The 16,764-nt window shown below is 41.1% G+C and overlaps 2 protein-coding genes across 3 annotated transcripts in view; one reads left to right on the top strand and one right to left on the bottom strand.

Moving 5' to 3' along the window:
- The window catches only part of rnf32 (ring finger protein 32), a 46,974-nt gene that overhangs the window by 11,459 nt on the left and 18,751 nt on the right, over nt 1-16,764 (top strand). Inside the window, exon 8 of one of the 2 annotated variants that reach the window (XR_006106990.1) lies at nt 14,169-14,217. The gene's annotated coding sequence lies outside the window, so the exon portion shown is untranslated. Of the gene's footprint in view, nt 1-14,168; nt 14,250-16,764 lie in introns of those variants that run through there. The other variant, XM_042510219.1, reaches the window with a different exon arrangement.
- The window catches only part of lmbr1 (limb development membrane protein 1), a 41,935-nt gene continuing 25,343 nt past the window's right edge, over nt 173-16,764 (bottom strand). The window contains exons 13-17 of the mRNA XM_042510218.1: nt 11,839-11,912; nt 11,487-11,577; nt 10,819-10,885; nt 3,538-3,699; nt 173-2,999 (exon numbers count right to left, since the gene is read on the bottom strand). Coding sequence (XP_042366152.1) covers nt 2,914-2,999; nt 3,538-3,699; nt 10,819-10,885; nt 11,487-11,577; nt 11,839-11,912 — 480 coding nt within the window. The 3' untranslated portion in view covers nt 173-2,913. The remainder of the gene's footprint in view (nt 3,000-3,537; nt 3,700-10,818; nt 10,886-11,486; nt 11,578-11,838; nt 11,913-16,764) is intronic.

Genomic DNA, 16,764 nt, shown 5'->3' with positions numbered 1-16,764 from the left:
ATACTGGATGTTAATCAACAAATGTGTGAAGTATTCCTTTAAACCTTAAATAAACAAGTGGTTTCAATCCTCTCATCTAACTCTTGGCAAAAATCGATTTCCTAAAATGCCAAACTATGCTGTTAGTATTGATGTCCAGGGTGTCACTATCACAATGATTAATGAAAAGATGTTCACAAAGCATTTTTCTACTTTTATTTGCAAACACACAAACATCAAAAAATAACGAAATGTACATTTAGCAAACTGAGAAATCGTAAAAAAATACATTCACAAAACATGTACCAAAAATTACATGCAGAGACCAACTGACATACAGACAGTACAGAAAAAAAAGCTGCGTCACTTACAGTACAGGCCAACTCTCAACGTTTGAAACCCCCACACAACACAGAGATGCACTGTAAAGGCAACCAGAAAAGCTTGCTTGAATGAAAATGACCGTCTAAGTTCTTACCTTAGAGTTAGTGCGAGGAGTGATTGTGATGTCTGATTAGAGGAGTGACACTTCCCTGCTAAGTGACGCAGAGCCCAGTGTTACCAGTCTGCTGCTGAGTGAATGTATGCATAACTTCAAGCCATTTTACTGGATGTAGTTAATCCACATCAAGTTGTACATTTCCTTTTACATCACTAATTTATCCTACAGTTAAAACCATTTTTTGCCAGTTTACAGTATCTTCTTTCTTGCGTTGCCAGATCACTTTGGGCCATGTTGATTTTTCAAAATGATCAGCATGGTCCTAAAGTCAGTAAAATAGCTGTAGACATGCACTAAACAAATTAAATGGCACGCAACGTGCCAAAAAAAAATTCACCAAATGTTTCTGCCAGTCAAGAACTTGAGTAAAACTGCATACCTGAAACATTTTTCAACATCACAAACATGGTGTTGCTTTGGATGGTTAAGAGATCACCTTTTACAAAACGTTTAATTTAAGAAGATGGCTTCAGCATGAGTTTGGTGATTGAGAGTTACCTTAAAATCAAGTCTTTGTAAAATAGCAACAACCAATGGCAGACAGCTTTGATGTAAAACATTCCCTGTCCTACGAAACAAAAGTTTCTGATGCATATATAAATTAAAATTACTTTGCTTCCTTTTCTTTTGTCATCATGTCACTTAAGTCACCATGAACACTCATGACATCTAAAAACAGCAACCCAACCCTATCGTAACAAGTGCTAAAGTTTTATTGGTAATGAACGAGTCTCAAAACGGAGCTTCTCACTTGATAAGAGCTACTGTGACAACATTCATGGCAAAAAAGCGATGTGTACGTTTATATCCAGCTGGCTTTAGACTAGAAACTCAGTGGCGTACAGGGGATCACAGTGGAACTGTCTAGAGACAAACAATGTACATGTACACATACGTATGTACATGTACATAAACAACACGGAACAAGAAACAACCTTAACATCAAGCCTGCGAGACGTTCGTCGTATAAGGCATTTAAGGTGGTTCTGGAGACAAAGAACATCACAGTTCAGAAGATTATGCAGCAATACAACTACATGTAAATGGGGCCTGAGTCACCAAGTCTTTCTACCGGCTGCACATTTTTCACTCATGCATTCTGTATGTGAAGACCATCACAGGTTTGCATTTAGGTGTTTATTTAAAAAAAATGTACAACAAAATACAGATTGCTTAGTGAGTCAGACCCTCAGTGGGCTCAGTGAGAGCCCAATATTTACATCCAAATAATGCAAAAGAAGTATGAAACACAATAGAATATGTACATGTAAATACAACATTTACAAAAACAAAACAATTTTTTCTGTGCCCTGTGAATTTAAAATTATTTTTATTATTTTTGGGATGAGCAAAAATGTGATGCATTTTCTTACCGTGTGCATAATAAAATTTTTTAGGAAATAAGACCAGGATCAGCTCCAAACCCACTAAAGCATTCTGCTCCTTGGAACTGAAGTGGATACAATTCTCATGTAGATTCCCATTTGTAGAATAGCTCAAGTCTAATCTAGAGCACCTAAAAAAAAGTTCTTACCCTACTTCATACAAACTAATGACATCATCAATAAAGTTAAAGCGCACTTGAGTAAAGCCAAATTTAAAAAAAGACAAATGACTGCGCAAGTGCTAAAATCTGTCAGTGATGACAGTGCCGATGCATATAATGTGAATTGTATTGATGTTGTGCAGGTTTGTGTACTGGCTGTGATAGAGAATCTTTCATGCTTCACAAAGCACATTTTGTTGTTTTCACATTTTGAGCTTAAACAAATAAAAAATGACACCTTATCATGCCTGTATCAGTTCACATATCAATCAAAGACCAACGATTAGAGACCACAAACTGCAAATGCTCCATTTATCACTGACACCGATTACCGTGGACACATTGACATTAAAAAATAACTGAACTGCGGGGGTCTATTTACTATACTGAGTACAGAGGAGGAGCAGAGTGATGAAAAGAACCCTTTGCCTTTTATTTAGATGTAAGACTTAAAAAAAAGACATTGTTTCACCTGCTTGATTTTGTCTAGTGCAGTGGCGAGGACACTGTAGAAGGAAACAGGGTAGCGATGCTGAGGAGGGGGGGGGGGGTGCCCCTGGGCAAGAGATGGGTGGTTTAAAGTCACAGTCGCGGTTGAGGTCAACATCAAGGTCACTGCAGTGATGCCAGTCTATTTCACTCCTCAGTCTCATCCCTGGCTCTGTCCCAGCTTCCATCCGAGACGCAGAGGATGGAATGTCACGAAGCTAAATTGCTCTCAGCCTCCATTTGCGGCATCCGTCAGACACTGCCCGGGTTTATTAAGTTCCTTCCAATCCCTTTCACCTTTCAGCAGTCAGGCAGTACTGTCGAAATCTCCCTTTGGCTGTGCTAAGGTGTGTGTGTGTGTGTGTATGTGTGTGTGTGTGTTGATCTATCGTCCCTTTCACAGAGTTTTCTGATGCCCGTTGGCCGAGAGCTTCCCAGATTCAGGGTCCACGGGGCTGTTTGACAGTTGCAATTTATCCAGACCTGGGCAGGGGGAGATAAGGGAGCGAAATCTCATTAAAAAGCCTCAGACTTTCACTTAGACAGAGGTATTGATGTGCTTTTTTTCCCTTCAGTGCCTCTGTCTGACATTTTCTAACCCTATCCCACCCTGTGTATCAAACATCCAGGGCCTGTCACCACAAGCCTTTGAGACTTGCCCCATCCTCTGTCACATGTCAGTCCCGCAGCACATTGGATCTCGCCGCAATTTCTTCCATTTTGTCACTCCAGGTTGTGCTGTCTGAGAGAAATAAACACTATCTCGCCCCAAAGCCACAGAGTAGGTTGGTGCTGTCAGTTGTTAGACCAAATCTTTGTGCATACAAAATTGTGATGAAATTGAGTAGTCAAAGTGTCATTATGAAATAGACTGCTTTATATTCGACAGAGCACCCAGCACTTCAAAGGCGGGCGTATTTCTTGTAAGACAATTAAATAATACATGGTTCAGAATTATTATTGTTAAAAAGGTGCTGTTATAAACCCCCAGGACACATGAAAAATAAAAAGATAAACTTACCTAAGGCCTTTAAAAGCTCCTCCCGTACTGCTGAGGTGAATTTTCTCACAAGACAGAGAGTTGTCACGACCGCAAACAGCAGGTTGTATGAAAGGACAATGTAAAAGTTTCCCAGCCAATTAAATCGCCCAAAGTCTCCCAAGAGATCGAACCTGGTGATACCTGTGAAGCACAGAGAAACAAGTCAAACTATGCAGGCACTAGGCAGCACTCCACCTGCTGAAGGCAGGTATATTTTGTTACGCCACCTCACTGTTCTGTATAAAAGGTAGAATCGCAAAGGGAAAGAGTTGTCTTGCATTTTGACAACTTGTTGTTACAAACAAGCTAGCAGCTACCTCAAAGAAGAGTAGAAAATGTCCGCAAATTGGGAAAACAATCAGGTCCTAGAGCTCCTTACCCTCCAAGCAGATGAGTAAATAATTATTGCCATTGTTATTGTTTAGAAAGCACTGCATGACAGGAATATGTCACACCGGTGGCGAAAGCTGTTGTGTTACACATCATGCCCATCACACAACTTTTGCTTTGGTGATGCTGGCATGCTGTCTAAAACTTACACAGGAGCAACATGATGCTACCGTTGTTTGATCCTGTGTAAAGATACAAAGGCGGAGTAAAGAAGGGACTTTATAGTAGCCCTTTAGATACACAGAGGAATGTGTTGTACTCTGAAAACCACGCCCGTGGGGGGGGGGCACAATATGCCAACGAGGGCTAAAATGCAACCAAAATGCCTGTAGTCAGTAAATCATTAAATATCAACATGTCAAAGGATTATTTTAGCACCTTATATCTAACAGAGAGGAAATGCAATAGTTAGCTTTAACCTCTAAAGTTTAGCAAAAATACTTGCTGCTGACAGTAAAGTAAGTGTCAGGATCCCACAGTTTCCCCCATTCTCTCTGCTGATCCTTAACTTCTGTACCTGCTTTTGTCCTCTTAAAAGTTCAGTTTTTTGGTTCAGCAGCTTATAAAAACTTTGATCTGAGTTATTTACACTGTTGATAGAGCATCCCATCACACAACAGCTTTTCGACATTTTTCTGTAGTTCTCTTGCAGATGTAAATTCCAAATGCAAAACAATGGAGAGCTATAGCATGATCTCTGTAAAAAGACCTTTTGGGAAAAACATAATGTCTTGTTTGGAGTTATGACAAACACAATTAAGATCTCATTCAAAGACCTAAAAAACCAAGAAGCAAAATTATTTAATCTTCAAGTCCAAACTGTTGAAATTTCCAGAAAATAAACAAAACTGGGAAAGGCAAAGGAAGTTCATTCTTGACAAGATTGTGTTCATAAGCAAAATTCTTCCCAGGAAAAAAGCACGGGGCTGCAGCAAATAGGACAATTTAGGAATGTCTGTTCTGTCTGCAGTTAAGACACTGTGAAAAGTGTCTCTCTTCAGTGGTGCAGCTCTTTCAACACGTAAAAAGACCCAATCTGACAGAAGGGCTTACATACAAAAAACTGTTTCATGTATGGCAGGTCTAATCTCAGCATGAAAAAGGATAAAAATATTAAAAAGCGTGACCACTGATGTAATTGAGCATTTCATCCTCTTTAGCTGTTTATACTGCGCTCTCTCCAGTCCCATTTTTTTAATTTGTGTGTTTTATTTGTTGACCGATTTAACATCAGGCCACCGGACAACAGTTGAAAATAAGTGTTTTGGCTAACACTTGCATATTCACAGTGGTGTTAATCAATTCCCTGAGAGTAAATGAATAAATAAAAATTATACCGGTCAATTGATTCTTTTGTCAAATGAATTCACAAGATATAATTCCACTTAAATGTAATGATGCATTATTGATACGTCAGCCCAAATGCATTATGCCTATTTTTTCTATACACAAAGCTTTTGTCATCTCATTTGGCCAAAACAAGGTGGTACAATCAAAGAAAACCACACCCAAGTCTCCCATAGAATCACAGTCACCTGTACACACACATCTGCCTGACTCAGCCACTGCATGAGCGACATACGTATCTACTTCAAACAATAAACAAGCACAATCTTGTAAGTTTCTGCAGAGCTTAACAGTTGCACAATTTCTTAAGCATTTCAAGCCAAGAATAGAGATTACTCTTAATCGAAACCGGCTCCAAATATTTTCAGGTATCTTTTTACTTTTCAGCCTCAGTAGATAAATATGCCAAAACACTACAACATTTATGGATGTTATTTGATAAACACAGATTTGAATCCATTATTATTTTCATCACTTGGCTGTGTCTTGGTGCGCAGTATTGTAAGGACTGTTCCTTGTGGAATATGAAAGGATGGGTGACTAAGTATAGCAGCAAAGGTGGTACGCAGGTGGACTTCATCTCTCTCACAGGACCCTCAGACAGAGATAAAGGAGTGTTTTCTCCTGTATGTCCTTTTAGCTCCGCACTGCTAGAACCAGTTTCAAACCATCTGTCACAGCTGATCGCATGCTGCCTGCAAAGCCATCAGCTCCCTATTGTTTTCCTGCTTGTCCATTTTGGTCAGGCAGTCTGGGGGCCAGATACATTTAACGCTGTGTAGATTCACGACCAAAACTGTGTGAAGGCACAGAAGCAGATAATGCATTCTTTTCAACAGATCATAAAGCTGTGTGTATGCCCGATTTTTTTAAAAAACCCACACTCACAGTTGACCATAAATAAAAATAGAAATGTCCTTAAACATCCCTTTGTACATTTACACATGTGCCCCTACACCGTTCATTACACCTGTCCGTGAGAAATACAGTAAAGAAAGTGCAATTTCACAAACTGTGTTGCATTGGCGAGGTTCTCCAGTGGTGCCAGAGCAGGTGTCATTACGCACAGCTGCGGATATTTGTAGTGTCCGTACCACTAATTCATCACATTTCTGCAAGTCATTGTAGCGTTGAAACCTCGATCGTCATTATTATTAAATGTTAGAAGGATGATCAGTGATTCATTCATAGCGCTCCTGTGGAAACTAACTTTACAAAATGCTTCACATGACAAAATCATACAATCACTGACATGAAAATTTATCGAACACTATACAGCACAAATAATAAAATCAGTGAAGGCTGCAAACAACCTTAAAACATAGTTTTCCATCTCTCAACTTATATTTAACGTCTTTGTTATCATTACCTGCAGTTACCTCAGCTAAAACTGTGTGTACGCTCATCCAAAGAATGCTTAAGGTGCGCACAACTCTCACTGCACATTCCTCCTTTGTAAATACCAATCTGTGCGGGAAAAGGCGTATGCATGGTTTTATGTGCGTACACATCGTTTATGCATCTGGCCCAGGGTGTTCTTGTCCTTTACCACGAGGACAGGCCAGCTGTACGATTCAATAATAATGTCACATACGGATATAATCAAGCTTTCAATAACCAGATGTGTACAATCATATTTAATGTTACTAATGGTATCTGTCTTTTTTATGTAAATTTAACATGCGACACTGACCAACGAAATTACAGCAACCGTGTTAAATTTATGCATCACAACAATTTTCTATCTCAGTCATCTGTATGCAGAAATTAGATTCAGACGTGGCGCACCGGAGAGGTACGAGTCTTTATGCATTCTACTTCTCCTGTAACATCTTCACAGCCTCTGTCTTCAATTAGATTGGGCAATCGATTCAGTGTCTGGAGAGATGTATTTACAGCCGCAGTAAGCAGTTTGCAAGCATCAAGGACCTTTAACAAAATTGCCTGTGAAGAGACAGGGAGAGAGATGATGGAGACCCCAGTCGATACAGCTTGCCACCGTGGTCTCTCTACATCCATTTCTAATGCCAAAGGTTTTGATCTCGGTTTGGTAATTTGAGAAAATCTAATTGGGGGTAAAAAGATGCTTGGCATTTGAAATGTCAGGGGTACAGTAGCAGCATCGGAAACATTAGCATGCAGCAGGTCACGCATTCAAGAAGCATATGACGGATTCATCAGGGCGAGACTATTTTCTTTGTATGTGGGCAACACTTTATATGTGAGACTACAGGCATTTGTGTCACACCTGCGTCTGGCTTTTAACAGAACTAGAAATTGTGACATACAAGGTAATTGTCCATGACCATTTGCTTTAAAAAAAGGTGCAACAAGCAATTTTAGCAATAGCAAAAGAAGATGCAAAAGACCTTTGTGGCATATCAGATCCCCCCTTCATATAACTGCTGCCTTAACGACAAATATTTTCACTGGAATAGACGTATATTTGATTCTGACTGTGGTGACCATCCATAAACTCTGGGTAGATATCATTAAAGTATCAACACACAACCAGCTAATTCTCTTTTGTTTTACTGCGCAGGTAGTGTACAGTAGGTTTAACAGCTGCCTGCTGCTGCTGAAAACGGCACTATTACTGCATTTCCACTGCATGGCACAGCCTGCAAATTTGCTTCTCCTAGGATGACAAGGCATGACCCACCATACACTTCTTACAAAAACTAATCCTACTTCTCTTACCTAAACCTAATCAACCCAACCAACGACAGCAACGAGTACCAGACCATCAGAGTGAGAGTGATATCAGAAAAAACATATTCACGAATGGCACAGTTCTACTCCTTGCTCTTTTTTGGTTTTCCATTAGTCAAAGTCGTGCATAGTACCTGGTGCTTTTTTGGTACCACCTTGGTCGAGGTTACAGGCGAGCTGAGCTGATACTAAAAGGTGTTAGAGTTAAAAAACTCCAGACCACCAGCTGGTTTGAGAGAATTGTCAGTTGTGTGACACGAGACAGCCTACCGAGACTTGACCTTTTTAAACAGCCAAGGCGACATCTACAGCAGCCACATTTTTTATATCCACTCGACCCATACATAAAATATGGCAACCTGCAAAACTATGCCGTGCACCGCGTACACTACACTTGCTGTGAAACTGACAAAATGCTGACGTTACTCTGTTTGGTTGCTGATGTAGGGATTAAGCGAGTGTTGCACTGAAGATGATGGAAGTTTCACATAGTCCGCTATGGTGATCAGCTGAGAATCCTGGCTACACGAATATCACGAATATAGTGCACTATATAATGTGTTCGCCATTTTGTAGTGCTTTCTGAATTCTCTGCTGTTAATTTCATCTACTATATAGTGCACTATAAAATGCCCACAATGCACAGCAAATCTGAGTCTACATACCATGTACACTACATTCAACTCCTGTCTACCACAATGCAATGCGGTCATGTATTTCCGGGGGGAAAAAAAATTCCAACATAGTGTCCGAAATCTTGTTTGGTTATTCCCTATATAGTGCACTATGTAATACATAGAGACTAAAATAATACAAGTTTCTGTTAAATAACCATTAGTTTGTCCCACAAATTTAAATCAAGCTCCATGGTGCTCAACACACGTAAACTATTTAATAAAAGTTCATCCCTCAACTTAAAAAGCTGATCCATTTGTAGGTTCAAACAACCATTACCTGTGTAGAAACTGGTGAATTTGGACACTATTTGTCACTACATTCTTAAAAACAGCAGACAGACTTAAGCATACTTTTTGTTTTGTGGTACAGTTCCCTTTTCTCTTATACAGTGCGTGTTTCCCACACTGACACGCACAAAAAAAACCCCTCACATCAACACACAAAACCCTTTCTTGTCTCTTAACATCTCACTTCGTCACACTCAACTCTCCACATGTCTTTTCTTTAGCTGGGAGGCCTTTTCTCTTCAACTCTGTCTCATGCATTTATTCCTTTTAATCTATTCAGCGTCACAAAGCAGAACCTGTTGATATTTTGTAAAGCTCCCAATGAGTCACTGTATGCTCGCTCCGTCCCATTTTCCCACTCTGTTGGTCTCTCTCACACACATTCAAATACACACACAGAGTAGTGCTATTTGAACAGCTGTGCTCTGCACTCTGCATGTTTATTAGTGCCATTGTGATGGTGCTACTCCTGTCATTTTTACCCCTTCACCCTACGCTGCTTTCTAATGTCACTATGGGAAACTGTAGGAGAATTCAACTCGCTAACCTCAATGGTCTGCTTTTGGTGGCAACATTTGAAAACTGAGGTGGGGGAGAGACATTTACTCTTTTTTTTCAGTTGTTTGTGGACATGTTATGACATCCCTGAAAATTTAGTTCAACCTACATTTCTCTTAGTTTGATATTTTGGGAATCAACTGTATGATTATTGTTTTTGCCAAGAGTTAGATGAGTGATACCACTCTTGTGTCTCAGATATCACAATACTAAAGCATGTAACATAACAGCACACTCTTAACAATAACAATGACAAAACAAGTCAATGGCATTCATTTACAGTAGCCGGTTAAGTGGCGGTTTATCTTGTCCTCTGCTTTGAGGATAAGCAGCTCCTGGACCTCACTGTCCCCCCAATTTGCAGACATTTTCATTTGCTGTTCTTCTTCTATGAGTTAGCTGCTAACTTCTGCTTGCATTTTTAAATCCTCCAGTGGTGCGGCGCACACATAACAATGGAGGTAGCAATGCAAAAATAGATGTTTTGGTTCCAAACATTGACACATTACTGCCCTTATACTTCCATGCTTCCTCTTTATTGGTATAGATACAGCCAATAGATGGCACTAGAGGGCAGAGTCAAAAGTTTCACACAACAGCAAGCTAGGTGAGGTCGTAATAATGCACCTTTTATCTATAGACTGGGAGGCAGCGTTGTAGACGGAGGTGGTCTACGATACCATTAAATACATCGTAACATGTGGACAGATAATTTTTATATTACTGATTAGTTCCACCATCATTTTTAGGGTGTCTTCGTTGTCTCCTAAGGTTGTATCTCGCTTGAACTTTGCAACACTCCTACAACGGCCTCCGGTGGTGCTGTTTCATTTCATTCATATCCGTGAGTTTCAAGAAATTTGCATTAATGTGGCAAAATTAAAGCAGAGTGTGGACAGAAGGTTCCATCCGTGTCCGTATATGTATCTAACGCTGAGCATAAATAAGCCCTTAAACGCGAGACAACTCTGTCGCCCCCATTCTGTGATTTTAACCTTTACACAGAGCAGCGAGGTGGAATAATGGCGCAACATTCCCACCTTGAACAGACTGTAAAAGGGGCTGAAGCTACAGTCAGTGGCAACAAAACTTTAGCATTAAGACTTTAAACAGAGAAAAACCACTAGCCTGGCTCTCTGCAAAAGTAGCAAGATGTCACTTTAAACATTTAGTCTGTACACACAGTTCTTGCGTTAATTGTAGCATTAGCATACCCACACACTCCCTAATAAAGGCAGGCAAACACACACACACACACACACACACACACACACACACCTGTACTCACCTAGAGTTCTGGACATCACTGGCAGTGCTGAACTCAGGACCAGAATGGACACACAGCAACCTATGATCTACAAACCAACAGAAAATCAAACTTCAGACCTCTCAAGAACATAATGTTCAATTATGAGACGTGTGAGGAAAAAGCAACAATTGCACCAACAAGTTTTGAGCCATGACATGCCCACACATATGCACACACCACTTGATGTTAAATTGGTTCCACATATTGTACAATTAGTACCTCTGAAGTTGCTCATTACCAGGTTCTCTCTGTTGTCCTTTCAAGCCCTTTCACTGGAGCGTCATGGCTAGTTAACAAGCCTCACCACTCCCAAACTCATTACCAAGTGAATAGGTGCCACTATGGGCCAAACAGAGCACGCATCCTCCACCCCCCCGCCCCCCAAAAAACCCACTCTCCCTCTGATTTACAAGAAAGAGGGCTTGCACTTTGCCAGTGTTTGCGCAACCCACAAACAAATATTGGACAGATCAACTAAAGCCATTGAGGGGGCCCTGAGGAAAACATTAGTGAGCAGTAGGAAGGCGGGAAGAAAAGAGGAAATAGATGAAACACAGGGGGTCCCAAACACATCAGCACCTTAGGAGCAATCTCAGCACCCTTGCCCCCACTTCACCCCACACCCCGTCCTTCCATCCCATCTTTACCGTTGTCATGGTTGTGTCATCGCTCCTGGGGGTGAGTCCCTGAAACACTCGCAGGCTGTAGAAGCCAACGACAGAGGACACCATCAAGTAGCTGTTGAGCAAATCAATCAAGGACCGAAAACTCTTCTCTGCTGGTAGCAAAGCAGCTTCATTGAGTCGTCTTTTTAAGTATCCAGAGTCTGCACCTTTTCAGCTACAATAAAAGGTGACGAAACAGCACAACATGTCTTCCGGAAGATGTCCGGCTGAACTATGTCCTAGGTAAACAAAGCTGGCTTGACAATGTTGCTCTTGGCCATGGAGCATGCTACTTTGGCCACAGACAAAGGAGGGGGGGTCACTGAAAGGATACAACATGAGGATGATCTCCAGCGCCGCCTGAGCCACACCAAATGTGGACAGAGAGGTGTTCCCAATGCCTCGGTCCTTGAGGATAAAAACACAGAGAAAACTGGGTTATTTAATGTCTTCACACACCAATCTTACATAAACACTTACATAAAAAAAGGAAACTGCAGGCAGTTGCACACACATGCAATTACAGCAATCCTGCAAAGTAAGTACGCGGTGCATGAAGAATTTCCCCACTTGAGAAAGACAGAATCAAATTGGCTAAGTAATGAATGGAACAAGATGAAAGAGGCTCTTTTCAAATCACTGTCGATCATACAATATGTGAACAGGTGTTCAAACAAAAACGGCACATTGCTTACGGTAAGAAGAGTGTACAGGCTGAAAGCACGCCAAAAACATAAAAACAACAAAACAAATACTTGAGCAAACACTTGGCGTACCCCCCACACACACCCCTCCAACCCTTAAAGCCTCGAGGCCCTTTGAAACTAGAGCAGGAAAAAGACATACATCTACATACGCTGCACATACCAGGCATCTGTGTTGTCAAATCATAAATATTTGCTTTTGTCGAACTTTGTACTAGAGTTGATCCTGTATAGGATCAGTGTGTTGTTTGGAGCACCTACAGTACTATACATTATCTCAGCAAGTAAAACGTGACCACAGACTGCTCGCTTTCAAGTTATTCATTCAAAAAAATACTTATTTACTGTTGCCTAAAACTGTATGCTGCATTTCAGATCTTTTAGATGCAGTTATAGTAATTACTGTACAGTAAATTCCCAATCGTGATAAAGTCTACAGAACTCCTTTTATTCTGTATATTTAATGTACAGTTTATCTGTACAGCAATGCAATTTCAAATACAGCAGCTGGTCATATCAATGCATGACATGAATGTACAGTGCAGTATTTACCAGTCTTGCAATACATATTTTAACTGCAAAGCATATATTTAGAACTGTTTCAGTTTATTTATTTATTTTTTTAATTGTATTTCATTGCTTTCTTACCCACCTTTAATTTCCTTATCTTGATTTGTTTTGTAAAAGAGCCCGAAGAAAAAAGGAAAGCCTGGCAGGTTGTTTCATGCCTTTTTATGCAACTGTCATCCCTGGGAGCTTACTGCAGAGCCATGGTGCAGTGCTCTTTCTCTCTTACACGGGGAATTAGCAGACAGCATCTGATGTAATTTATTAATGGAGGGAGGGTGGGCATGCATTAAGATTGTGTGTGTGTGCACTCACAATATGCGCGCGCTTAGGACAGCTAGCTTTCACAGTACGTCTCCTTTCAACTCTTACTTCTTTTCATTCCAGTAGCAGGAAGGGTGATGGAGTGTGTGTTTGTGTGTGTCAAAGGGAGGGAGGGCTCGTCGGAGGTGGTGGTGGTGTGTGTGTGTGTGTGGGGGGGGCTGGTAGGTTCGTCTGTGCTGCCTGGCTGCCTGGCTGCTACGGCTGCTTCAGCAGACACACTGCATTTGTTACTTGTGAGATTAACACCTCGTAATACCTGTACACTGGTGAGGTTGTCAGTGTTGCATTAATACACACAACTATGCCTCGTAAACCTGACCATTTGACCTCAGGTGTGTCTCCAAAGTAACAGTAGCAATTTTTTAAACTTAATTTATTACCTTTGCTGAGGAGATTGTGTTTTTGTGCCATTTGTGTGTTGAATTACGGAAAACCTCCTGGCCCAATTTTCATGAAACTTGGTGAAAAAGTAGCACAAGCCAGGGAAAAAACCTGTTAAATTGTGGAGCGAACCGAATCATGGTGCGGACACACAAAACATTTTTCACTTTTGTAAACAACACTCACAAAATATGCACACAGCTCTCACCCTGGACGTCACAAGTGATCAAGGATGTGGCTGAGCTGAACTAGCGGTGCATTGCTAACAGGTTTTTATCAGCCGTAACTGTCGTTTGAGTGCTGGCAGGATTTGGCCTTGGTGGAAAACTTTTGCTTTCCGAGTGCCCTCTTACTTTAAATATAGCAAATGAAGGTAAAGATATCCCAATATTTATCCTCTTCCTTTCACATAGTCATAACCTTTCTCACTCCCAAACCCTTCCTAACCCTTATCCATTTGCACACTAAGTAATTCCCCTGCTTATCACACACATCTAACGTGCAGGAGGAAGAAGTGGTCATAAAAATACAGTTAATATAATATACTGAGGTGCCGTTAACTTCAAGCACACAGGTCTGACAGGGCTCAGACATGAGATTGGGAGCCACCGTTCAGCGAAATCCATCTGTTTTAAATTGAAGTCTCCATGTGATCATCTTTAACCCTTTCTTTCCTTTGTTTTTTCAGTTGGGGGCCATGGCTTTGACCAAGAGACTGCCACTATTTGCCACAGAAGGTACTGCATGAACACACACAAAACACAAGCATCTCGCCATCACTCACTGCTGGCTCCTCGCACACAGGAAGAGGATAAAATAATGCACTGATACGCCTTCCAGACATTCCAAATTTTATTGAACCAAACGGATCAGTAGCTTTGTTTAAGGCGCGTTAATAGGGCCGAGACCTCCTGGTCATTATGCTCTTGTCGATTGCTGGGGTTACTTTCATGAGGCAAAAAGTGCTCTTTTATCTATTAATTTCGGGGACCACCTCAACTGACCCCTTTAAACGCAAAGGAGCAGCAGTTCTACTCTGGGCTTCCTCCAGATATCTGAGCTCGCCCCCCTATCCCTTTTGATTTTTTGAGATCACAGCCATACGCATAGCTCAATGTTTGGAAATAAAACAGTGCAGGGTGGAACAATAGCGGAGGGTCCAGTTTATTAATAGTATTATTATTATAAAATTATATAAAACTGTTATCTTAATATAATTTTGTATATTCATAGTTAATGTGCTGGGATTTCCAGTTGGTATAGTTCTATTTTTGGAAATTAAATAAACATGGACAGGTGCATGCTGCTCAGTTTTGAGTCTGTGGTTATTAAGTATAAAAAATTCATTTACAAATAATTGAATATGCTGCAAATATTTTTTTTATGTTTATTTATAATACATTTAAGAAACTAGATGAAGTGCACTTCATGCACTGTGGCCGATATGGTTAATCTAGAGATAACATGCAGATATTTGTTTCCCCCATCAACCAATCACTTGGTTAAAAAGTAGGTAGAATTTCAGACCAAGATTTTTCTCATATAAATCGATCCATGTATATATTTCCTTCTTAATGTCTGAATCAGAAAGGGAGAGATTCCAAAGTCACATTTGCACATACTGTTTGCTCTGACACCGTCCATATTGTGGCTGCTATCTTTTCCTCTGGCCATAGTAGTTTCACATATTTAATTACACTTCACCTCGCCATAAAAATGTCAACATAATTTATCCATTTTTTAACGGTAGAGCTACAGACATTTATTGCCAAAGAGAGCTACAACAGTAGTCCCAGAGGTACAGTCACTCTCACTGTGAGACCATCATGTCAAATTGTTCCTTATTTCAGGAATTAGTTTCCTATCATTATTTTTAAATAATAAGTGAAAGGTGTGATGTTGACAGTATTGAGACATATGATGGAATTAAACATTTCCATACGAGTTGTGGTGGGTGCTAGCTTAACAGCATCATGGCGACAGATTTTAAGATCCGTTAACATAGTTTATCATGTCTAAATGTGCATTTCAATCACAAAAGTTGATGGGTCATGGCTGGGGTAAGCTTGTCAGGGAAAGTTTGTATGCGTTTTAAAAAGGGCAACTTTAGTGAGGTGAAAACTGCAGTCCAGTTGCAGCTAATTGTCCATTTCACAAAATACAATGTCAAGTGTTGTGGCTACCAAAGACGAAGGCCTGCAGTAACTGTTTTATTGGTCTCTCTCAGTGCTTGTTCATCGAGCTGTAAAACACAGTGTCCTTTGACAGAGGCAGCTCCAGTTCCCCTCCTCCTTCCCCCTGTTGCTTCTACAGCATCCCTGCTCCTGATCTCCATCCACCTGCTTCACCTCTTTGCTCTTTTTCTACCTCTCTCCTAGCTCCTCATCATCCTCCTCCACCTTCATGCTCTGCTCTGTAAAGGCAGTTGGGGTGCTGCTCAGTATGCTAAGGACTAAGGCTATGCTTAGTAGGAAGAGAAGACAAACATTGACAGGGCACTTCCATTGTGCTCTTCCCCCACAACAATCAGCGCATCGGGGCCTCATTTGACTTTCCCACAGTCTCTTTGCTCCGCCAGTACCTCCTCCAGACCTCACACCAGCCTTCCTCTGTACTTTCTCGTTAGATCACTTTCTCTCCTCTTTTCTTATCTCCCTTCTGACATAGTGCGGGTAACTGCGAGGACATATCTGTGCTAGAAGGGCAGCGAGTTCGAGAGCTGCAGGGTTAACGGGGAGGATAGATGGATATCATATCAGTATCGATTGTTTTGGAGGACGAGACTTCGCCCCCACCCCTCGTAGTGCTGTGAGATCAGAGGTGTGGCATCCATCCAGCTCAACAAACGCATAAACCATTTAGTGGGGCCACACTGTCAGGGAGGACAGCTTCAAGCTGCATGACAAGTGTAATTTGGGGGATTTTCTGCAACGCGTCATGCCAAAGAAAACATCTCTGCTCAATAAAATAATTGGAATGTCGAGGGCAGCTCTGTCAGTTGCCCGCGAGACGCAAAATGAAATGAGGGAGAAATAGGATACATTTTGTTGCCCCCTCTCAGACAAGAATGCAACCACAAACGCATACACGTACAAGCACACGCACGCACGCAGCTCTGTCACTGCAGATGAGATGAGATAAGGAGTGCTTAAAACACATTGCATGTTAGGCGGAGATGAGAATCTCTAAGAGCCATTCCACACTCAGTTAGTGTGCCTCACAGTAAGAGCCCTTCACCTGGTCCTGTCTGCCTTTGCAGGAGGGAGGAAAAGCAGCTTATTCAC

Source organism: Plectropomus leopardus, chromosome 21 (genome assembly GCF_008729295.1).
Source record: "Plectropomus leopardus isolate mb chromosome 21, YSFRI_Pleo_2.0, whole genome shotgun sequence".
NCBI classification, from domain to species: domain Eukaryota; kingdom Metazoa; phylum Chordata; class Actinopteri; order Perciformes; family Serranidae; genus Plectropomus; species Plectropomus leopardus.
The sequence above is the reverse complement of the archived record's forward strand: the minus strand, read 5'-3'. Positions and strand labels throughout refer to the sequence as shown.